The 23,558-nt window shown below is 49.2% G+C and overlaps 2 protein-coding genes and 1 long non-coding RNA gene across 3 annotated transcripts in view; 1 reads left to right on the forward strand and 2 right to left on the reverse strand.

The window, feature by feature from the left end:
* Positions 1–823: 823 nt before the first annotated feature.
* DNAJB13 (DnaJ heat shock protein family (Hsp40) member B13) lies at positions 824–16,670 on the reverse strand. Its single transcript, XM_039521064.1, has 8 exons — positions 16,556–16,670; positions 15,919–16,022; positions 14,366–14,527; positions 11,663–11,820; positions 10,391–10,504; positions 5,764–5,877; positions 1,961–2,037; positions 824–1,027 (listed from the first exon to the last, which is right to left on the reverse strand). Exons 1-8 carry the CDS (start codon positions 16,621–16,623, stop codon positions 874–876), a joined length of 951 nt encoding a protein of 316 aa, XP_039376998.1. The 5' UTR covers positions 16,624–16,670; the 3' UTR covers positions 824–873.
* LOC120396129 lies at positions 16,588–19,786 on the forward strand. The gene is made up of 3 exons (XR_005593003.1): positions 16,588–16,739; positions 17,149–17,194; positions 19,222–19,786. It is a non-coding gene; the product is annotated as an uncharacterized LOC120396129 (long non-coding RNA).
* Positions 18,174–23,558, reverse strand: part of PAAF1 (proteasomal ATPase associated factor 1) — a 28,857-nt gene continuing 23,472 nt past the window's right edge. Inside the window, exons 11-12 of the mRNA XM_039521063.1 lie at positions 22,417–22,499; positions 18,174–18,822 (exon numbers count right to left, since the gene is read on the reverse strand). Coding sequence (XP_039376997.1) covers positions 18,745–18,822; positions 22,417–22,499 — 161 coding nt within the window. The 3' untranslated portion in view covers positions 18,174–18,744. The remainder of the gene's footprint in view (positions 18,823–22,416; positions 22,500–23,558) is intronic.

Below are 23,558 nucleotides of genomic sequence, written 5' to 3' on the forward strand. Positions count from 1 at the left end.
GAGTGGGAGAGCAGCTTCCAGTGCCGCTAAGCAGAATTCCCATTGACTCAAAGGCCCATGAATGTGCACACACAAACCCAAGTTTTGGCCTGAGACCCAGCAAAACATCATTGTCTCCATTAAGTAAGTGTTACTTTCCCTTTCAAGCAGCAGTAATAACCATTCAGTATCTGTGAGGAAGTGGAAACTTCCTCCCTGCCAAACAAGACCCCTAGCAGGTCTCTGCTGGTGGCCAAGAGCCACAGGTGGGGAGACTGGACAGAATGGAAACTGAGCAAGGAGAAATCAGCCCCTTCCTTGGTGCTGGACAGAGGGAGGCCATGAGTAGGGAGGAGTTCCAGGGCTCCAGCCAGCATTCGGCACAGGGATGGGTAGTGGGGCTCTGCCCCTTAGCTCAGAAGTCTCCCACACAGGGCAATGAAAGGCATTTCTTTCTCTACCTGCAACTGTGCTTTGCACAAGGCTGGTCAATTACATTTTTCTAGCATCTTTCATTCCTAAAGGCTTTCCACACTGCATCAGCCACTATGGAAATGCAGCCACCTCTGGGGTGGAACAGGGGAGCTACAAACTGCAGTTTAGGACTGGATGTGAAGACCATCAGCCTCCACTTGAAATGCAGGGAGGAGTTTAATGGGACCAGGACAGCAGGGTTCCCTGAGGCTATAAAAAGTACTGCTGAGCTTTAACCAGTATGGAGCTCAGTTTTGCCACTAACCCCAGCTGTTTCTTTCATTGCCTTTCTCTGTAGTCATTAAAGGGACTGTTTCAAAGACACCAATCAGTGGGGGAGCCATTTATAGCTCCAATAACATAATCTGTATCAAGAGCGAGGAAAGCTTTATTCCCCAGGGAGCTGAATTCACAGCATCCTTAAGTCAGGAGTGCTTGTCTCAGGAGCTGCTTCTTGGCGGGTGTGAGCCTTTCGGGAAAGCAGATATCAAAATACATGACGAGATCCCCTTTGCGCGGGGGGTCGCTGGGCAGAGGCATCCCTTCCCCCGGCACGATTTTGAAGTACTTGGGGCTAGAAAAGCAAAGGCAAGTGTTATGCAGGAGGGTACAGGGAGTAACCTCCCTAAGGCTGCAGTGAGAACACACCTAGCCGGGCTGGCTGGAGCACAGGGGAGGGATAAGCTTATTAAGGAGCAAATTGTGCCTCGGGGTGCACCAGTGCGGCTCCCTGCAAGGGCAGGAGCTGGCCCTAACGAGCTGCTAGGGGGGATGGACATCGCTTGGAAAAACACATGTAACAATTTCTTTAAAGTGCTGTTCTCTGAAACATGATGCTAAAAATGGGCTTTTGGGCTCTCTCTTCATTCAGTGACTCCTGACTGGATTTTCTAACGGCTGCCCTGGGAGCTGAAAGGGCAGCTGGGTTCACTCTGGCTCAGGCACTGCCGTTGGGCAGAGCGGTTCTGCAAAGCCACAGTCTGCCCTGAGTGACACCAGTGCAAGGGGTTTGTGCAGCTGCAGTGAGCTGCCTGCAGTGGAGGTGTCTGGGTACCAGTGTGGGCAGAATTCAGCTCTGCAATCGGAACTGAGCTAACAGTGCTGTTAATGAGCCGCGGCACTGCCCTGGAGCTGTGTGGGCTCTGCCGGGCTGGCAGGAGTAAAAAACACTAACTCCCTGGTGGTGGTTGTGATGTAAGTAGATGTCGCTCTGCAGGCACAGGATGAGCACAGCTACTTGGTTCGAAGGGGCCATTTTTACAGTCAGGCCAAGACTTTCAAAAGCGACTCATGATGCCCAAGCTAAGACCCCTGAAAGGGGCCTGATTCCCAGAGCGCACTGAGCCCCCACCCTCAGACAGTCTCGAGGTGCTTCCCTTTGAGCATCCCGCATCACTAGTGAACAGTTCGCCTTCCCTTGTGAGGGCAGACCCTTGCCAGGCACCGGGTGCGCAGGGTAGTTTGCCTTGCTGATTACATACGGGGCTATTTCTGCTCTGGCACTTACTGGACTATGTCATTGATGGGAATATTAAGCAGCCTGTCATCTAGGGTTCTCACATCCACTGTGCAGCCAATCAAAGCCTGCAAAAGACAGAGCGAGGCAATGAGCGAAGATGTTCGTCGATCCTGTGATTCCGTTACTCCAAATAACAGGCACAGGCAGAAATAATTTGTGATACATGGAAGCCTGGGTAACGCTACTCCAAAGGGGCCTTTACACCCTGAGTATTCCTCCAGGCATAAGAGGATCAGCCCAATGTAGCGGGATCTTCTGAGTTCGGGCCGTGCAGAGCCAGTATCCTGGCTCCTCTGCCACATGTGCCTAGCTGTCCAACTGCCAGAGAAAAGGGGGGTGTGGCTGAGGCTCTCCTGCAATCATAGGTGGCCTCCAGCGATTTGTGCAGCCCCCAAGCTGCTCTACATTACGCTGGGGGGGGGGCAGCTCGAGCCACAACCCACCCAGAACTGAGGGTCTTAATACCCCTTTGCACACCCCCTCCCTCGAGCTGCATTGTGATGCCTCTCGACCAGAGCAGAGAGTCTGGTGTGAAGAGCGGCAAAGTACCCATCAGTCCATCCATGTGAGCAAGGGGGAGAGAAGCTGAAGATATTTCGAAATCGCTCGCCTTTGCTGAGGAAGGAGATGAGAGTAGTGAGGCCATTGTCCGTCAAAGGCCTGGTGAGGAATGCAATGCACGAAGGGACGTGCAGGGGCCAGAGCAAATGTGGAGCCCTTAAGAACAGAGCATTGTGACTTAACAATAATCCTTAGCTCCTCCACTGGGCTTTTCAGCTGTAGTTCTCAAAGCACTTGACAAAGAAGGGCAGTGTCATTCTCTCCATTTTACAGATGGAAAACTGAGGCACAGAGAAGTGAAGTGACTTACTCAAGATCACCCAACAAACCAGAGGCAGGGCTGAGAACAGAACCCAAAGCTCCTGAGTCTGGTCCAGTGAACACCATGTTCAAGACTACCTAGCAGTGGAGATCTTAAATAAGGAACTTTTTGGAAAAATTATAGTTAATGTCTGAGCTAACTCTAGCACCTGAGAGCATGAGTGGAATTTTAAGGATCTTTTCCTTATACATACTGGATACTGCTTGGCAGTGCAGTAGAATTACAGTTGCTCCTTGTGTGGGTGTTCTGGCTTGCAGCAGACTGACCAATCCCTAGGACATTGTAACTGGGTTTTTAAGAGAGCTGGGTAACATTATGACCAATAACGCCACCAGTAACCGTACAGTCAGTGGAGATCAGGGTCACCTAAGACCATGCTTCAGGGCATGAATGGACAATGGAAGGGGTCAGGAAGGAATTCTCCCTCCACCTACCGTGTATGACATTGCAAAACTGGTGAGCTGCCCTGTTTCGGGTTGGTGTGGGCAGTGCCAATTCAGAAGCAAAGGCATTCGCAATAAATAATCAATTTGATTGTTAGCTCTTAGGACAGGGGTGGGCAAACTTTTTGGCCCAAGGGCCACATCAGAGTTGCAAAACCGTAGAGAAGGCTGTGCCCCCCCAAACAGCCTGGCCCTCGCCCCCTAACCACCCCTCCCAACCATTCAACCCCCCCTGCTCCTTGTCCCCTGACAGCCCGCCCCTAACCGCCCCCCAGGACCTCACCCCCTATCCAACCCCCCCGTCCCCTGACTGCCCCGCCCCCTATCCACACCCCTGCCCCTGACAGGCGCCCCGGGACTCCCAAGCCTAGCCAACCCCAGTCTCCCCGTCCCCTGACTGCCCCGACCCTACCCACACCCCTGCCCCTGACAGGCCCCTTGGGACTCCCATGCCTATCCCTGGCCCGTGCTCCTTTCCCCTGACCACCCCCTCCAGAACCTCCCCCCCATCCAACCGTCCCCTGACTGCCCCCGGGACCCCATGCCCCTTATTCAACCCCCCCATTCCCCGCCCCCTTACCATGCCGCTCAGAGCAGCAGGAGCTCACAGCCCTGCCGGCACCAGCCATGCTGCCGCGCTGCCCAGCCGGAGCGCTGGGCCGGAGCGCTGGCGGCGCAGTGAGTTGAGGCTGCGGGGGAGGGAGGAAAGCAGGGGAGGGGCCTCCCCAGCCGGGAGCTCAAGGGCCAGGCAGATGGTCCCGCAGGGCTGTAGTTTGCCCACCTCTGTCTTAGAACAAAGACCAAGTCTTTGTTGTGAAAAGAGCCTAGCACACTTTGAGGCACTAAATAAATAAAAAATACTGGAGAGGTTGAATTATTGGGACCTGATTTTCAGACAGTTGAGACGTGCGATTGCACATAGGGTGACCAGATGACAAGAACAAAATAGCAGGACACATGCGGGGGGGCAGCCACAGGCTCACCCCACCCCACTGGAGCCATGAGGGAAGGGGATACAAAGCCTGAGGAAGCTGCGGGTTGGGGGTGCACTGCCCCAGCTCCGGGCGCAGCACTGCCACAGGTCAGGGGTGCAGGGCCCTGGCTCCGCCTGCAGCCCCTCCATGGGTTGGGGGCTCATGGCCCCCACTCTGCCCTGCTGCAGGTTGGGGGCGCGTGGCCCCGGCCCCCGCCACAAGCACATGACCCTGGCTCCCGCCTGCAGCCCCGCTGCAAGCCGCTTACCTGGGGGATGGTTCCCACCCACTGGGAAACACCTGGCAGGTTCCTCTGGCTCCTAAGGTCAGCGGTGGCCAGCAGGGTCTCCACTCCACGCGCTGTGCCTGCCACAAGCACTAGCTCCATTGGCTGGAAGCTGTGGGGGTGGGACTTACTTGGGGGCATGAGTAGCACGCAGCTCCCCAGGGTCAGGAACAGCTGGGGGGTGGGGGTCTGCACCCCTGCAGCTGCGCCCGCAGCTCCCATTGGCCGCAATGGAGCCAGCGCCTGTGGTAGGTGCAGCATGCAGAGAACCCCCTGGCTGCCCCTGTGCCTAGGAGCTGCAGGGTCCTGCTGCCCGCCGTTTCCTGGGAGCTGACCAAATAAGCACTGCCAGGACTCCAGGTGAGCACTCACCACCGTACTCCTCCAGCCCCAAGCCAAAACATCGGGACAAATGCCGCCCCGACCGTACATCCGTCGGGACGTGGGACAAACAACTAAATATCAGGACAGTCCCGATTTTATTGGGACATCTGGTCACCCTCACTGCACATCTAACCGGCATGTGCAGTTACCATGACAGGGTATGTGTGAGCGCACAGACAGACACGCACTAGGTAACTGTGTGCACAGAGGGATAAGTAGGTGCATTTTGCTGGCATGATGGTAGTATCTACAGATGCAAAATTCCATACCTCAAAGGCATTAAAATCAGGCCCCTGGCTCTTCTGTTCTCACCTGAATGATCAATGATGAAGTCAGCCAGTTCAAGAACAGCTAATCCACAAATATTGGGGATTAAGATGATAAATAATAGGCAGCCTCCCAGCAGTCTGACTGGCTGGCCCAGACTCTGTTTGGCCCAATTAGAAACTGGTGATTCCTTTCACCCCCAGTGCAGTTTGTTGTCATTCTGCAAAACCTCGCTGTCTTATGGGAAGGTAAGAAAGGAGAAGACACCATCCAACTCCACTGAAGTCAAATGTGCATCTCTTCCTTTTCCTGCATGCAAGTTGGATCAGACCCCAAATGCCCGAATCATAGAATATTAGGGTTGGAAGGGACCTCAGGAGGTATCTAGTCCAACCCCCTGCTCAAAGCAGGACCAATCCCCAACTAAATCATCCCAGACAGGGCTTTGCCAAGCCTGACCTTAAAAACCTCTAAGGAAGAAGATTCCACCACCTCCCTAGGTAACCCATTCCAGTGCTTCACCACCCTCCTAGTGAAATCACCAACACCCTTACCTTCCCCAGGGGGATGGAGGCTACATAGAGCAGGTTGTCATCCTCCCTTTTAAACCTTGGGTGGAGTTTCTCTCGTACAATGAAGATAATATCAGCTGGGATGATGTTCGGGCCCTAAGGTACAAGAAATAAACCAGGAAATGAGTCAGTGTCTAACAGAGACAGGGACTGTTTACAAGGAAAGATAATCAGGTCTTTGCCTCCCGCTCCCTTCTGGTGTTTCCAGAAGGCCTGGGAAGTGGTTTTTTTTTTTTTTTTCCACAAAATATTTTTTCCCTGATTGCCTTTACACTGGATGCTCAGGTTCTTAGCACGCTGTTTTTCCTGGAAGATAGAAGTAGTACGGTCATGACATCACAATTCCAAGGAAGTGAAACCTCAGCAACTGAGAATGGGAAAGGATTTTAATCGGATTGTTTAAAATGCTTTTTCTTTGTTTCTATTCACGCCTTTTAAACCCAAACATCTGACACAGGGCCGGTGCAACCATTTAGGCGACCTAGGCGGTCGCCTAGGGCACTGGCATTTGGGGGGTGCCATTTTCTTCGGCTGCGACCGTGGCGGCCGGATCTTCGGCTGCCCCGGTCGCCGTCGGCATTTAGGGGGAGGAAGCTGGGGCAGGGGACCGCAGGGAGGGCCGCCTGCAGCAAGTAAGGGTGGGGAGGGGCACGGCATGCAGGGGAACTCCCCGCCCCAGCTCACCCCTGCCCCGCCTCCTCCCCGAGCACGCCGTGGCTGCTTCACTTCTCCCGCCTCCCAGGCTTGCGGCACCTAAGCTGATTGGCGCCGCAAGCCTGGGAGGCGGGAGAAGTGAAGCAGCCACAGCGTGCTCGGGGAGGAGGCTGGAGAAGTGAAGCAGCCACAGCATGCTCGGGGAGGAGGCAGGGCAGGGGTGAGCTGCTTTACTTCTCCCGCCTCCCAGGCTTGCGACGCCAATCAGCTTAGGCGCCGCAAGCCTGGGAGGTGGGAGAAGTGAAGCAGCGACGGCGTGCTCGGGGTGCTTGTGCTCGTGCACGAAGCAGGGGTGAGCTGGGAACTGCCGCAAGGGGGGCGCCTCAGGGCGAGGGTGCGCAAGGTGGAAGTTTCGCCTAGGGCGTGAAATATCCTTGCACCAGCCCTGATCTGACACACATTTGGGACAAAGGCTGTCTTTGTTAAAGCCCCAGGTTCTCAGCTGACTGGTCCTTGCTCACATGCTCAGGGTCTAATTGGCATATGTGGGATCAGGAAATAATTTTCCCCCAGGTCAGATTGGCAATGATTTTGGGAGTTTTTCACCTTCCTCTGCAGTGTGGTATGCAGGTCACTTGCCGGGATTATTTCATTTAATCAGTTCCCTGCAATTGCTCGGGCTCTGGTGCACCTCGGTCCCTCCTCTTCTCTGCCTGTGGCACATCATAGTTTAGTCCAGTGGGCTGGAATACTTTGGTCTTATTTCAGCTGTTGGGTTAGCGTGTGGGTATTGGGGGATATTGTGGCCTGTGCGATACAGGAGGTCAGACTAGACAATCTGGTGGTCTCTATCTGCCTTAAACTCTATGACTAATACTTCTCCCTCAATTAAAGGTTAAGAAAGTCCCCACTGAGCCCTTCAGCGAGTCCTCTTGCTAGACCAGATTTGACATTCCTGGGATTCTTGTGGTAAAAACAAATAGAAAAAAACTAGGGCTGTCAAGCATTTAAAATTACTCATGAATAATTGCGGTGTTAAACAATAATAGAATACCATTTATTTAAATATTTTTGGATGTTTTCTACATTTTCAAATATGTTGATTTTAATTACAACACAGAATACAAAAAGTGTACAGTGCTCATTTTATATTTATTTTTATTACAAATATTTGCACTGTACAAAACAAAAGAAATAGTATTTTTCAGTTCACCTCATACAAGTACTGTAGTGCAATCTCTTTATCATGAAAGTTGAACTTACAAATGTAGAATTATGTACCAAAAAATAACTGCATTCAAAAATAAAACAATGTAAAACTTTAGAACCTGCAAGTCCACTCAGTCCTACTTCTTGTTCAGCCAATCACTCAGACAAACAAGTTTGTTTACATTTGCAGGAGATGATGCTGCCTCCTTCTTGCTTACAATGTCACCTGAAAGTGAGAACAGACATTCTCATGGCACTGTTGTAGCCAGCATCACAAGATATTTGAGTGCAGTTATGTAACAAAAAAAGTCTACATTTGTAACTTGCACTTTCACGATAAAGAGATCACACTACAGTACTTGTAGGAGGTGAATTGAAAAATACTATTTCTTTTGTTTATCATTTTCACAGTGCAAATATTTGTAATAAAAAATGATATAAAGTGAGCACTGTACACTTCATATTCTGTGTTGTAACTGAAATCCATATACTTGAAAATGTAGAAAAACATCCAAAATATTTAATAAATTTCAACTGGTATTCTGTTGTTTAACAGTGCGATTAATCACAATTAATTTTTTTTAATCACGATGATATTTTTGAGTTAATCGCGAGTTAACTGTGATTAACTGACAGCCCTAAAAAAAACCCTCCCAAACCTCCACTGTATATCCCAAAGAAGCAAAGTGAGACAAGAACCCTTTTGTTTTCCCTTATTGCCAGACTTTTCAAAATATTTCTAAATATCACAAAGTAAGAGGACTGCTTCAGCTACAGGAGAACTGGTCACTTCCCCTGTACTAGTTACATCAGGGATCACAAATATAGCAAAAAGCCAATTACTCGAGCCACCGAAAGAACATTCTTGCGTAGGCAACCTTCACTCTGGAATTGCCGAGTTACTGAGTGTTTAACGTAAGAACGACCATAGTGGGTCAGACCAACGGTCCATCTGGCCCAGTATCCTGTCTGCCGACAGTGGCCAGTGCCAGGTGCCCCAGAGGGAATGAACAGAACAGGTTGTCACCAAGTGATCCAGCCCCTGTCACCCATTCCCAGCTTCTGGCAAACAGAGGCTAGGGACACTCAGAGCATGGGGTTGCATCCCTGACCATCTTGGCTAATAGCTTGATTTTGCATCCTTAAGAATGTTCTTTTAATGTAGCTTTTCAGGTGTAACTTCAGTACTGACCACTGCCGCGTGCTCTCCCTGGGGTGTGAAATTCACCCCTGTGCAGAGGGCCAGCGCAAGTCACATGTGCCAGCTAAATCCCACTTAAGCCCTCGAATAGGGTGTAAAGCGATGCCTCGGCCTGGTGCACAGGCGTGAATTTCACCCGACAATATTAACGTTCTGCATATCTGGGGCCTGAGTCTCAGTTCCGGCTCTCTGATCCTGAGGGCTGGTCTGTGCCAGTCCCAACCCCAGTGGGAGTGACAGCAGCCAAGAGACTGCTCTAATCTGTCCCACTGGCAGGGCTCCTCTTTCTCCTGGGCTGGGGACAGGGGATGCAGGGGCCATCTCTGTCAGCTTTTTGCCAGCGGTTTTAGTTCTACGATTCTCCACTGCCAGAGGAATGCCTGGCTGGCTACGTACGATTGGATTCTGGGCCCTCGGCACTGCCAGAGCAGAGCCCCGGCCTAGATCTCAGTGGAGAATCAGGCCCCTCATCTTCAAAGCACTCTACAAACATTAACTAGTTCAGGGGTGGGCAAACTTTTTGGGCCGAAGGCCACATCTGGGTGGGGAAATTGTATGCAGGGCCGGGGCAGGGGGTTGGGGTGCGGGAGGGAGTGCGGGATGTGGGAGGGGGTGCAGTGTGCAGGAAGGGGCTCAGGGCAAGGGATCGGGGCAGAGGAGGGGTGCGGAGTGCATGAGGGGGCTGAGGGCAGGGGGTTGGGGTGCAGGAGGGGTGTGGGGTGCAGCAGGGGGCTCAGGGCAGGGGGTTGGTGTGCTGGAGGGGTGCACAGTGCAGGCAGGGGGCTTAGAGCAGGAAGTTGGGTGGCAGAGTGCAGGAGGGCTCCGGGCTCCGGGGTGACAGCTGCACACATCGGGGCCAGCAAAGGCTCCCTGCACGCTGCCCTGTCCCCGCACCCGTCCAGGAAGCGCCGCGGCCCTGGGGTGGGGGGGCGGTGGGCTCTGTGTGTGCTGCCTTGCCGCGCCTCCAGGTACCTCCCCCGAAGCGCCCATTGGCCGCGGTTCCCCGTTCCTGGCCAATGGGAGCTGTGCGGGGCGGTGCCTGGAGGCAAGGGCCTGGGGGCCGCAGGGACGGCCACTGCTGAGAGCAGCGCGGGGCCTGCAGCGCCACGGGGGGCAATCCCGTGGGCCGTATCCAAAGCCCTGAAGGGCCGGATCCAGCCCGCAGTTTGCCCACCCCTGAACTAGTTAATCCTCACAATGCTCTGCAGAGGAAGTGGAGGGTTATCAGATGGGGAAACTGAGGCAGGGAAGTTATGTGATTTGCTCAAGGCCATGGCAGGAGTCCGTGTCAGAGCTAAGACTTGTGCTCCTTAAGCCCTTAGGCAATGTAGAAAATCTCCCCCTTAGCCTCTCTGTGCCTCATCTCAAAATATGCATAACTACTCAGGCATGTTTTGTGTGGCTTGTTGATTAGTGTCCATCAAGCACTTTGAGATCTTCAGCTGGAAGGTGCAACAGAAACACAAGATCCCACTACAGCAAACAATGAATGAGCCCGTCAGTACTGGTGAAATCTTGCCATGTGACAGTCTCTCCGTAACTTACCTGGTCGCCTTCTTTCTGAAAGGTAATCCTGGTGCCCTGCTTCCACCCGGGCTGCACGTCAATCGTTAAGATCTTATCTCTGATGGTGGACGTGTGACCATCTTCGTTCATCACCTGGGGTTTGAAACAGCTGAGTGGGGCAGTCGAGTCTGCTCTGTATCTAGGAGACCTGGGCCTTTGATTGGCTAGGATGCCAGTGATACTGCACCAGCCTTGTGGGCAACTGTCTTTAGGAAACAAAATCAGTTCTGGCTTGAACTGCAGCGCTTCTGTGCCCAGGCAGCTCTGCAGATCACGGCTATTACAGTAGTGCCTAGGGACCAACCAAGATTGGGCCCCATGACAGACAAAGGGCGGGGGGAAAGGGGCAAAACATACAGAGGGAACAATGGGATGGAAAATCAGGCCACCTGGAAACAAAAGCAGCTCCCAGTTACCCCTGTGCTACCTCACGGGAGTCTGCCAGGGAGGTTAACATTTGCATTTAATTTCCCTCTGACTTTAGTGGGGTAGCAATGGGGACACTGGACCTATATATTTGGCTTACTGTTTGGGGATTGGTTTTTGTTCATTTCAAGGCAGTGTGAGTGCCAGCACAACCCACCCGGGGCGTCAGACCCCGGTCGACGGCAGAGGCCACATAGCTAAGATCAAGGCAGGCAAAAAGACCCAAACCTATGATGTTAATGCTACAGAAGCCCAAGCTTTTCTGCACCCTGCTCAGTGCTGTGTAAGGGGCCTCCTGTGCTCTGGCAGCGGGGCAGGGCCCCACGGCACAAGAAAGCATGGAAACTTTGGCTGCCGGGGCCCTGCCTGAACTTGTTGCTCTGTACAGCACACGTGAGCTGCTGCTGTGGCTGGCTCCGAAAGAGAGGCCACTGCAGGAGCAGGGATGGATCCCTGGCTGCTCTCTGCACACACAGCCACAGGAGCACCTTTGCCGGGGAGATGGAGTGGGGTTGGGGCCATGCACTTTCACCCCACCCTGCTCGTCTCAACTGCCCTGTCCCACTGCCTGGAGCAGGCTACTCTCCACCTGTCCATTCCCCATCGGCTGGGACTCGGAGATGCTATCACAGAATATAGTGATCAGTCACATCCACTGATTTCAGTGAAACTTCCAGTGCCCTCTGAGCGAAACATACAACCCAGCCCCATGGGAAAGAACAGCTCTTCCATGACAGGCTCCCTTCGGGCAGCCGTCCCACTCCTAATGCCACCGATTCGGGCTCACGTCTCGCCACTTCTCATTCAGGCCCCATCTTTCCTTACCCTGCGAGAAATCTTAATTTTCTTGGTGCATCCGTAGAACAGGTCCTCCAGTGACAGGTAGAGATCTCGCTCAATTGGCGGGTCCTGCTTCGCCACCCCTTTTCCCCGCAGCCCCCCGAATGCCGTGTTCACCTCAGACCCATCGGGGGCGAAGAACTCTGTGCATATTGAAAAACAGAATCCCAGCTGTGCATATAAAATGATGATGTCTAAATTAGCTGCTACCACTCAAGAGAGAGAGCTGGGGGTCATCGGGCATAGCTCTCTGAAAACATCCGCTCCATGTGCTGCAGCGGTCAAGAGAATGAACAGAATATTAGGAACAATTAGGAAAGGGACAGATAACAAAACAGTAAATATCATAATGCCTCTATATAAATCCATGGTGCGCCCGCATCTTGAATTCTGTGTGCAGTTTTGGTCGGCCCCATCTCAAAAAAGATGCATTAGAAAAGGAAAAGGGACAGAGAAGGACAACAAAAATGATTAGGGGGATGGAACAGCTTTTATATGAGGACGGATTAAACAGGCTGGGGCTGGTCAGCTTGGAAAAGAGATGATTAAAGGGGGATCTGACAGAGGTCTATACAATCATGACTGGTGTAGAGAAAGTGAATAAGGAAGTGTTATTTACCCCTTCACATAACACCAGAACCACGGGTCACCGAATAGAATTAATAAGCAGCAGGTTTAAAACAAACAAAAGGAAATACTTCTTCACACAATGCACAGCCAACCTATAGAACTCTTTGCCGGGGGTGTTGTGATGCCAAAACTGTAACTGGGTTCAAAAAAGAACTAGAGAAGTTACTGGAGGATCAGTCCATCAATGTCTATTAGCCAAGATGGTCACAGATGCAACCCCATGCTCTGGGTATCCCTAAGCCTCTGACTGCCAGAGGCTGGGACTGGACGACAGGGAATGGGTCACTTGATTGCCCTGTTCAGTTCATTCCCTTGGAAGCTCTGGCATTTGCCAGTGTCAGACGACGGGATACTGGGTTAAATGGACCACTGGTCTGACTCAGTATGGCCTTTCTTATGTTCAATGATCCAGAAAAAGGTTAGATACAATCACACCATCAGCTGAGAGTGGCATGAGCTAGTGGCCTGAGCATAGGTCTGGGAGCAAGGCATTCTTGAGTTCTAGTCCCAGCTCTGACACTAACTCCCCTCTCTGTTCTTGGCAAGTCACTTACGTCAGAAGTGTCTCAGGTTTTCAATGACATGCTGGGCTGAACATGGCACTCACAAACCTTCCCCCTGCCCGGTTCTTGCTGATTTCAGCTGCTGTTGTGGGTGCTCGGTGCCTCTCAAAATCAGGATCAAGGTGGCTCACATCAGCCACCCAGCAAGTGAGGCATTCCAAGACACTGACGGTGTTTGGCAATTTCCAAAATGGCTGCCCTGTGCCTCAGTTTCCCCATTTGTCAAATGGGGGTGATCTCACCGCTCTACCAGCTGGGATAACTTTGTGAATGTTTGCAAAATGTTCTGACCATGACAAGCATGAATTATTATTTATTTATTACATGTTTATTACCATGCTAAAGGAATTCCTGCTTTCCCCCGAGAATCCCTGAAGTTGTTGTCACTACCTTTGTTTGAGGGAATTTTATACCCCCCACACCCTTTTTTTTAACCAAACATAAACATTAGAAGTTTCCATTCTACCCCCTAAGCTCTAAAATAAATAATTGGACTTTGCTCTCCTCTAGTGCCTTCCATTTCCATCCAAGGACCGAAGACATTTATGAAGTAAGTCTCCCAACCCCACTCTTAGGTGGCACACTAATAATTATTAACCCCATTTTACAGACAGAGAAACTGAGCCATAAATAAGTTAAGTAACTTGTCCATGGCTTCCAAGTGAGTCAGTGGCAGACTGGGGAATAGAACCTAAGTCGCCTGATTACCAGATATGTGTGGTGCCCCTCACACCATCCTTCTTGTTTCCAACATGGCAGTTTGTTGTAAGTTCTTTGGGACCTGATCCTGTGTTCTCCCCAAACAGAGTGTAAATTCACTCCTGCAGGTTTACAATATTAAACCTTTAATTGGTTTGAAAACTTCACCAAGAGGCCAGATTAGGAAGAAACCTTTCAATCAGATCTTGTGAGTGTTCTGAGCTCCACTCAGAGCACAACATGCTCCCACATTTCCAGGGACATGGGTACAGAGTAAACTGGTGCTAAGAACAGTGCTGACGGTCCAAGTCTCTGGAGAAATAGACGAGGCAGCTTGTAGCACACTTCAGCACCACCTAGTGGCTGACTGCAGCATGGCATTAAAATCTCAGTGGAGGCTGCCTGCTCTTTGGGTCTCCAGGTTCTGGTGCAGTTGCCATTATTTGAGCCAGGGGATTTCCAAGAGGAGAAAGTGATGGGCTCAGGGGAAGCCCAGCCTGAAGTGACTGTTCTGTCCCATGTGTGTGGTTTAAAGCACTGCCCAGCAACGCTCCCATGGAGACATGGGGTGAGGTGACGGGTCAGGTAAACCAAGGCCAATTGCAGGAGAAACAACCCTCAAATTGGGGTTCCGAGGGCTGACAGTGGCAAAGGCAGGGTCTGGTTTCCAGATGACTGTACAAAACTTTAACCTACTTCCTGCCAACCACAGGGTTGGTTCTGTTGAAGAGATTATGCTTGCGGCAATCACCATAAAAGCACAACATGAAGCATCACAGGAAGGAATTATACCTACCAGCAAAGGGATTATCGCCTCCAAAGAACTCCTTGAAGACTTTCTCAGCATTGCCGTGAAACACATAGCCAACAGACCAGGGGTTTTCACTCCCAAATTCCAGGGGGATCCCTCCTTTGAGACCCTCTTCTCCAAATTTATCATAGATGCCCCTCTTCACAGCTAAGGAAGAAAGAGGCATCAGTAGATGTGCATATGCTTTGATCATTTGTGTGTTAGATGAAAGTATATAGTTCTAGATCCAGGTCTTTGCTTGATCCTGGGATCTGTCACCTAAAGCTGTCATCAAGCATTCTCCTTGCCGTAAGAAAGTCTGAAGTAGCACAAAGGATGCTATTGCATCAGTGTGGTAGCAACTATCTATAGGAGTCTGATACTTAGTAGCACTCTCAAAGGCTCATCCTTCCAGCTACGAAGGTGATACATTGAGTGATCCAGGGGAAGGTGGTTGATGCCCTCCTGTCCCTACCCAGCCAGTCACCCAATACACAGAATGGAAACCACAGAGAAGACTGGTACAAATCATTTTCCTAATAAGCGCATTAAGGTTTCCCACGACTCCGTTTCCACACAAGGATTCCTTTATTAGTCCCAAAGGCCGCTAGGTGTTTGTCACATCCAAAATACAAACATAAGCATATACATGCCTATATTCTATATCCCAATGCCAACACAGTTACAAGCACTGGTCAACATGCTCACAACACGATCAGGTACCTGGGAGGTACCGTGCCATCACAGCATGACTCCAGAGGGGTTAGGAAAAGCTCCGACAAAACCCCCTAGAAAACTTTGCTTTTTTTATACACTGTAATAAACAGGTAGTGTTGGACCTGAGCTAAGGACAGATAAAGCAGCTAGGGCTGAACAATGTCTTCTGCCCCAGTCAAGACAAGATTAATGACTGGGCCTCTTTCTTCAGGGTTTTCTTATCTCATCTCACTTGGCCATATTTATTTCTAACTACACCTCTACCCCGATATAACGCGACCCAATATAACATGAATTTGGATATAATGTGGTAAAGCAGCGCTTCGGGGGGGGGGGGGAGGGAACCAGCCTACACATCCCCCAGCAGAAAGTACACTCTGTACCAGGGGCGGCTCTAGCCATTTCACCACCCCAAGCACGGCGGCACGCCACGGGGGGCGCTCTGCTGGTCGCCGGTCCCGCGGCTCCGGTGGACCTCCCGCAGACGTGCCTGCGGAGGGTCCGCTGGTCTCGTGGTTCCGGTGGACCTCCCGCAGGCATGCCTGCGGATGCTCCACCAAACCCACGGGACCAGCGGACCCTCCGCAGGGACACCTGCGGGAGGTCCACTGGAGCCGCGGGACCAGTGGACCCTCCGCAGGCATGCCTGCGGGAGCTCCGCCGGAGCCGCCTGCCGCCCTCCCGGCGACCAGCAGAGCACCCCCGCGGCATGCCGCCCCAAGCACGCGCTTGGCGTGCTGGGGCCTGGAGCCGCCCCTGCTCTGTACTTGGATTTGACTTTCCAGACCTTACCCTTGAACTGCACAGTGTATCTGTGGGAAGAGAAACGTGTTCCCACTTACGATCACTTAACACTTCGTAGGCTTCTGCGAGCTGCCTGAATTTATCCGGCGCCCAAGGTTCTTTATTTTTTAAAGGATGGTTCTTCAAGGCTAGTTTCCGGTAGCTGCAAAAGAGAAGCCAGGGAGGTCCAGCCCCATGGTGGGCGCAGTTAGATCCCGTGCTGACATGCAATCTAAAGCGCTTTTCACCTAAGTGCATTTTTCAAATGTTTAAGATCCCAAACCATGGAGCAGCATGGAGGTGTGGTACAGAAATGCCTGCGCACAGAGCCTAGAGACACTGGACAGATGGACACGTGTGTGCACTCATGGGCACCAATAGCAGATGTGCACCTTGGTGTGCCCCTGACACGGGATGGGAACCATCTATAGCAGAGGTGCTCACTCGCTCCCCCCCACCCCCCGATGGGCCCGGGGCGGGGAGGAGCTCGCTCACCACCCCCCCCCGACGGGCCCGGGGCGGGGAGGGGCTCGCTCACCACCCCCCCCCGACGGGCCCGGGGCGGGGAGGGGCTCGCTCGCTCACCCCCCCCACCCCCACCGACGGGCCCGGGGCGGAGGTGCCCCCAGGGCAGGGCAGGGCGCGGCTGTTCGGGGCACCCATGACCCGGCGGGCGCGCCCCCCACCCCCGCTCACGCTTGTTTGATGTCGGCGTCCTTGGCGGTGCGGTTGAGCTCCAGCACCGCGTAGTAATCCTGCCCCATGGCGCCCGGCCCGCTCTGCCCCACTCGCCCGTTGCTATGGACGCCGCCCCGCGCGGCATTCTGGGAGTTGTAGTTCTTTTTTCCTCCCCGCACCGGCGGTCACTTCCGGACTACAGGTGCCTCCCTCCCCCCTCCAGGGCCTGGCCCGGCCCTTCTCTGCCCCCACTGACCCCCAAAGGGTGGATGTGTTTGGGGAGGGGGCTAAGAGACTCACCCGCAGCGGGCTTCTGCGCACCCCCCAGCCCCTGGGGCAGTGGCCCAGCTGGCTCAGTATGGTTTGGGAACCTCCCACCCCCCAACAGCTCTGACCCCGCTCCTTCCTCGACCCAGGGTTGCCACTGTTCGTTGGACCCATTCCTGGAGGTTTCATCACATGAGTGTCTTTCATTTTAAAATTAATCTTAAATTCCTGGAGAGTCCAGGACAATCCTGGAGGGCTGGCAACCCTACCTCCACCCTGCCCCTTCCACATAGGGCCCACTTCTCTTCTCACTTCCTCTCTTCCCCTCACCATTTCTTCTGTAGAGCCTTCACCAATGAGCCCTCCCAAACTCCTGGCCTACTGAAGCAGGTGCGTGAATGTCTATGCTGTAGGGTATTCCTTGCAGAGGGAGTGAGGCCACAGGGCACTGAGCACAGTTCCTGGTGTGCATTCATTTACTAACACTGCCCAGCTCAGCACACACTGTGCCATCATGCACATTAGCAGTATTGGGGCATGATGGTATTTCATTTTCATATATATCAGTGACAGGGAGGGAGGGAGGACAAAAATCTTACAGGTGAACTGGATTGGATGGGGCTTTGTTGCATTCTGATAAAATAATCCAATATTCCTAAGTGCTCACTGACACTACAGCATGCACCATTAGTTATTTAAGAGTAAATGGTTACTTGTCTTCAGAGTATTTTACACGTGTTAACTCAGCCATCAAAAATTCTACTCGGTCTGGTGGGTTTTTTAGCAGGTTTTCAGGAGAAGTAGAAGGTGGGAAAGCAGATTTTGTATGTGGGCTAAATTCTTATGACAATTTTGATTGGCTGTAAGGTAGCTATGTATCACCCCCTTTTACAAATGGGGAAACCAGGCATAGGGAGATTACAAGTGATTTGCCCAAGGTCACACAGTGAGTCAGTGGCAGAGTTGCATTAGATCTCTGGAGTTCCTGAATCTTATCCCACTGTTCACTCTTTGACACCACGTGCTAGAACAGGAATTTACAAACACCCGCACACAAATTGTGGCGGTAGATCAGAGTTGACAGGACTGAACATTTGTCCCTTAGACTTAACACTGAAGATGAAAATGGCAGTCTGCCACTATTATTTGAAATCCTATGACAAAAAGATGCTTTTCACCATACTATAAGAGCTACATAATTACTGATTTAACAAAAACTGGTGGAATTTTAATGTGGCCTTCACTACAATGGCTATAACTACAACTGGATATCTTTTTAAACTGCACAAGAACATATGTATTTCACTCAAGTGGAGATCTGACTAAATTTGAGATTTCAGTTTGATCAAAATCACAGCTGCTCACTACATTCACAAAAATCACACTTTTTATTGTAGAACAGAGTCACAACAAAGGTTATGAGGTGTTGAATGTGACATGGACACAGTCATTTTGCTTTTAAATTAACTGTCTTGAAAATGCACAAACTTCTCTAGAAAAGGGGTGATCAAAAGTCAATCCCTTTATTTCAATCAATTCTACAGTATGGTCACCTCCAGATCTCGTCTCTCCAGCCCCAAGATCATAGTCTTGTTAGAAATACCAAAATTGTTCACTGAATGTTGAAAACAGTTCCGTACATAGATTGCAGATACAAAGGGTCTTGCATTAACATCTTCTACAAGCTGCTTACTGGAAGAGAATGGTCTAAACTTTGGTTGTAATAAGCAGCACAAGATCAAGAATTCTATGTACAGCCTTGTTCTTAGATTTTATCATAACAATGTTCTCAAAGCTTATATATACACACTTCATATATACTGTACAGTCCTAGAAAGGTAGCATTGCTTTTATTTGAAGTGCTACATGGCCTAGGTTCTAACCTAGCTAGACTTTAGCCTTGTGTCTTAGTTCATCTGTTTTCCACACACCACAAATGGTCAGAGGTCAGAAAGCTGGTATCTCCTCACCATCCCATCTCTGCAGCATGTATAGATTTGTTTCTCCCATGTAGCTACCTAGAAGAGGGAAATGAAAATATTTAAAAAGAAAACCTCTTACATGATCCTCCTCCTCATCTGCTTTTCCCACAAGCGCCCTAGTTCTCTCTCCTATGCAACCCCATATGGGTGGGGAAAAACTCCCGTCCTCTTAAATCTATCCTTAAATACCCCTCTCCCATGAGACCTACAAATCACAATAATTGGCCACTGCAAGGTGAAAGTCCAGCTGGGGCTGCTTGACAACTCACAATAGAAACATACCCATATTAGGCAGGGACTTCTCCCTCCCCTCCTCCCCCAAATGTTTGGATAGCATTCAGCACAATGGGGCCCTGATTCCTGACTGGAATCTGTATGAGCTACTGCAATATAAATATATAGTGAATGGCCTTTAACCTCTCCCTTGACTGTTAGGACTTCAAGGTGATGCCAGAGATTCTTGGAAGGGTAATGCCCCATGATGTCCACAAAGGATTACAATGGCATGATCATTAGGATATTCTGAAGAGGATCTGCTTACACTGGTATCTCCGTATTAACAATTGGAAATCCTACTGGTACCACCATGGACAGGGCGGTTTGCTACTGACAGAAGCTCATGAACTTCCCCAAATGCTACTTTATAGTAGATACTGAAACTCAGCAAAAGTCTGAAGAGAAATGGGAATATTTGAATTTTTTTATTTTCTGAGATTGGAAGGAAAGAAATCAGCAGCCTTCGGAATATGTATTAGCTCCTAAGCTCGCCATAGAACAACACTGGCTTAGCTGAAAATGCAGCACTTTCCCTGAAGGAAAACTGGAGGAAGAGGGAAGACGACACATTAGTAAATGGTGGGTGGTCCTGTTGAACAGCACTGTTGGGCACGTTTGTTGGTCCAGCAGGTATGTCCATTTTCCTTCAGATTTGCCATTATAAAGATGACTGTGTAACAGCACTTGGGGTCTATAATATGACAGCTAAAAGCTTTATAGTCATTCAGCAACAACTTTTAGAAACAAGGTTTGGGGGGGGGGGGGGTTTGAAATTGTTTCAAAGATGACCAATCAAACAAACTCCATTTACAAGATGGCTTTTCTGTCAGATCTGACAGAGAAGATGGATTTCTTTTGCTCCCAGATCACCACCAGTTAAAAGTCTGCAGGCCAAACTCTGCCCTCGGGTATGCTGGCCTACGCTGCCTTCAGTGGGGTATACTGTTGGAACAGATGGCAAGATATGACTTTGCAATAGGGCTGTAAATTAATCGCAGTTAACTCATGCGATTAACTCAAAAAAATTAACTGTGATTAAAAAAATTAATTGTGATTAAATCAGAGTTTTAATCGCACTGTTAAACAGAATACCAATTGAAATTTATTAAATATTTTGGATGTTTTTATACATTTTCAAATATACTGATTTCAATTACAACACAGAATACAAAATATACACTGCTCACTTTATAGTATTTTTATTACAAATATTTTCACTGTAAAAATGGTGAACAGTATTTTAATTCACCTCACAGAAGTACTGTAATGCAATCTCTATCGTGAAAGTGCAAATTACAAATGTAGATTTTTTGTTACATAACTGCACTCAAAAATAAAACAATGCAAAACTTTAGAGCTGACAAGTCCACTCAGTCCTACTTCTCGTTCAGCCAATCGCTAAGATAAACTAGTTTGTTTAGGTTTATAGGAGATAATGCTGCCTGCTTCTTATTTACAATGTCACCAGAAACTGAGAACAGGTGTTCGCATGGGACTTTTGTAGCCAGCAATACAAGGTGTTTATGCGCTAGATATGATAAACATTAATATGCCCCTTCATACTTCGGCCACCATTCTAGAGGATATGCTTCCATTCTGATGACACTGGTTAAAAAAATAATGAATTAAATTAAATTTGTGACTGAACTCCTTGCAGAAGAATTGTAAGTTTCCGGCTCTATTTTACCTGCATTCTGCCATATATTTTGTGTTATAGCAGTCTCAGATGATGACTCAGCACATGTTGTTCATTTTAAGAACACTTTCGCTGCAGATCTGATAAAATGCAAACAAGGTACCAATGTGAGATTTCTAAAGATTTAGAATCTATCATGAAAGTTGAACTTACAAATGTAGAATTATGTACAAAAAAATAACTGCATTAAAAATAAAACAATGTAAAACTTTAGAGCCTCCAAGTCCACTCAGTCCTACTTCTTGTTCAGCCAATCGCTAAGAAAAAACAATAATGCTGCCCGCTTCTTCAGAGTGACTCGACCCAAGATTTAAGAATCTGAAATGCCTTCCAAAATCTGAGAGGGACAAGGTGTGGAGCATGCTTTCAGAAGTCTTAAAAGAGCAACACTGATGTGGAAACTGCAGAACCCAAACCACCAAAAAGAAAATCAACTTTCTGCTGGTAGCATCTGACTCAGATGATTAAAATGAACATGCGTCGGTCCGCACTGATTTGTATGGTTATCGAGCAGAATCCGTCATCAGCATGGACATGTCCTCTGGAATGGTGGTTGAAGCATGAAGGACATATGAATCTTTAGCGCATCTGGCATGTAAACATCTTGCGACGCTGGCTACAACAGTGCCATGCGAACACCTGTTCTCACTTTCAGGTGACACTCTGAAGAAGCGGGCAGCATTATTGTTTTTTCTTAGTGATTGGCTGAACAAGAAGTAGGACTGAGTGGACTTGGAGGCTCTAAAGTTTTACATTGTTTTATTTTTAATGCAGTTATTTTTTTGTACATAATTCTACATTTGTAAGTTCAACTTTCATGATAGAGATTGCACTACACGACTTGTATTAAGTGAATGAAATACTATTTCTTTTGTTTTTTTACAGTGCAAATATCTGTAGTCAAAAATAAATCTAAAGTGAGCACTGTACACTTTGTATTCTGTGTTGTAATTGAAATCAATATATTTGAAAATGTAGAAAAACATCCAAAAATATTTAAATAAATGGTATCCTATTATTGCTTAACAGTGCGATAATCGAGCGATTAATTTTTTTAATCGCTCGACAGCCCTTCTTTGCAACTGGAACCTGGTTACAAGGAGCACTAAGCATCATCCTCAACACTGTGGCTGTATGGAGCTGGGTCCTAATCCAGTGCTCTCCCCCAGAGCTGCGTTGACTCAGCAGGGTTTATGGGAATAAAGAGTAGCAAAAACTTACTCTGATTTCTGAAATCAACAGATGTGGTTTGGAATATGCACAGTGGGCAGCTCAGCTGGGTAAGAACTGTGCCATTTTTACAGTCCCTTTTCTAAACAGAATTGCCCTTTAAAATAGATAGGCCTGAATGCTGAGGTAGGAGCCCCTGAGTTCTAATCAGAGCTCTGACAATGGACAAGTTACTTAACCTCTCTGCCTCGGTTTCCCCATCTGAGAGAAGAAATTACATTACTGTTCCACAGACAGATGACATGAGGATTTGTTTTTGTAAAGTGTTGTTATTATTCAAATACAAAAGTAAATTTAAAAATTCACTTCTCAAAAAGGTGCCAGCTCTGCTGGTTGCCAAATCACCAGACAATGGCAGCCATTGCAGAGTGGCACCTTTATTCCCCCTCGCTGGTACTCAGCCAATAGTAAGTAGACTTAGCCATTACCTTGTATACAGGGTCACAGTCTGCTTCTGTGAGGTCAATTACATGATCAAGATCTTGCTGAATAATAAAGCAAGTTCCATCACCTAGATAAAAAACAAAACAGATAAGGAACATAGAACTGCTTGCAAGATAAGACATTCTCACAACTACAAACTGATGCAGATTGGCATATACAGGAACAGTTTTGTATCACAGCCCAATCATTGCTTTAAATCATAAGAATGAAGAAGAACTGCACTTGTTACACAACGCCAACAGAGTCCTTTGAATAGAGGTTGTGGGCTGGCAGTTTGTCCAGACAGACCCTCAGAAGATTGGGGTACCTCATGGAAGAGTCAGTTGTTTTGGGAGACCAATGGGGAACGATGACAGAAGAACATGAAATGTTAGGAAGTTAATGAAACACTGATTAACATTGTTCCCATTATGTCACTTGTCATCCACTTGCTGTGGACATGTTCTCCAACGGTGTAATTTCCAGCTCGAGCAGATATGTCCATGCTAGCTCTGATCGAGCTAGTGCACTAAAAACAGAAGCGTAGCCATGGGGATGGGAACAGCGGGAGGGATTACCCATCTGATTATGATCCCACCATTCGCACCCCTGCGGCTACACTCCTATTTCTAGTAAGCTAGTGCAGGTATATCTCCTCGAGCTGCAAATTACATCTCCAGCTCCTGTGTAGACGTACCCCAAAATGTCACTTGGACAGCCAGCTATCACCCTGCACCACAACCCAGGAATTCAGAGAGAAAGCAGAGCTGCATGATCACAGTGAGACGCTGGGTGATCATATGGAGGGATGTGAACATATCCAAGAGGAGAGACAAGAGCAGCTCCAGCGAGCCCTTTGGAAGCTCCTCTCCAGCAGCAGACTGGAAACACGTCAAGAGGTTAAAAAAAGATACGATCTAAAAGCTTTGGTCAGAACATATTCATCACATACTCTTAATTCACTGGGGGCCTGCTTCTGAACAGCCTGGTATAGATTTATACCTCTGCAAAGTGGGTGGGAAAAAGTAGCATTACACACCCATTTTGCAGAGCCGTAAAAGACTCCATGAGGAGCAAGGCAGTGGAGAATCAGGCCCTTGTTTTATAAAATGCCTTTAACAGTTCTTCTCCACTTCAGGGGACCACA

Source organism: Mauremys reevesii, linkage group 1 (assembly GCF_016161935.1).
Source record: "Mauremys reevesii isolate NIE-2019 linkage group 1, ASM1616193v1, whole genome shotgun sequence".
Classification (NCBI taxonomy): Eukaryota; Metazoa; Chordata; order Testudines; family Geoemydidae; genus Mauremys; species Mauremys reevesii.

Coding starts and splice junctions, on each gene's coding strand:
- DNAJB13 (XM_039521064.1), bottom strand. CDS start 16,623: ATGGGGCAGGATTACTACGCGGTGCTGGAGCTCAACCGCACCGCCAAG. Junction 11,821..14,365: donor AGGCGATAATCCCTTTGCTG/GTAGGTATAATT, acceptor CAATATGCACAG/AGTTCTTCGCCCCCGATGGG. Junction 1,028..1,960: donor CCCATCAATGACATAGTCCA/GTAAGTGCCAGA, acceptor TTGCTTTTCTAG/CCCCAAGTACTTCAAAATCG.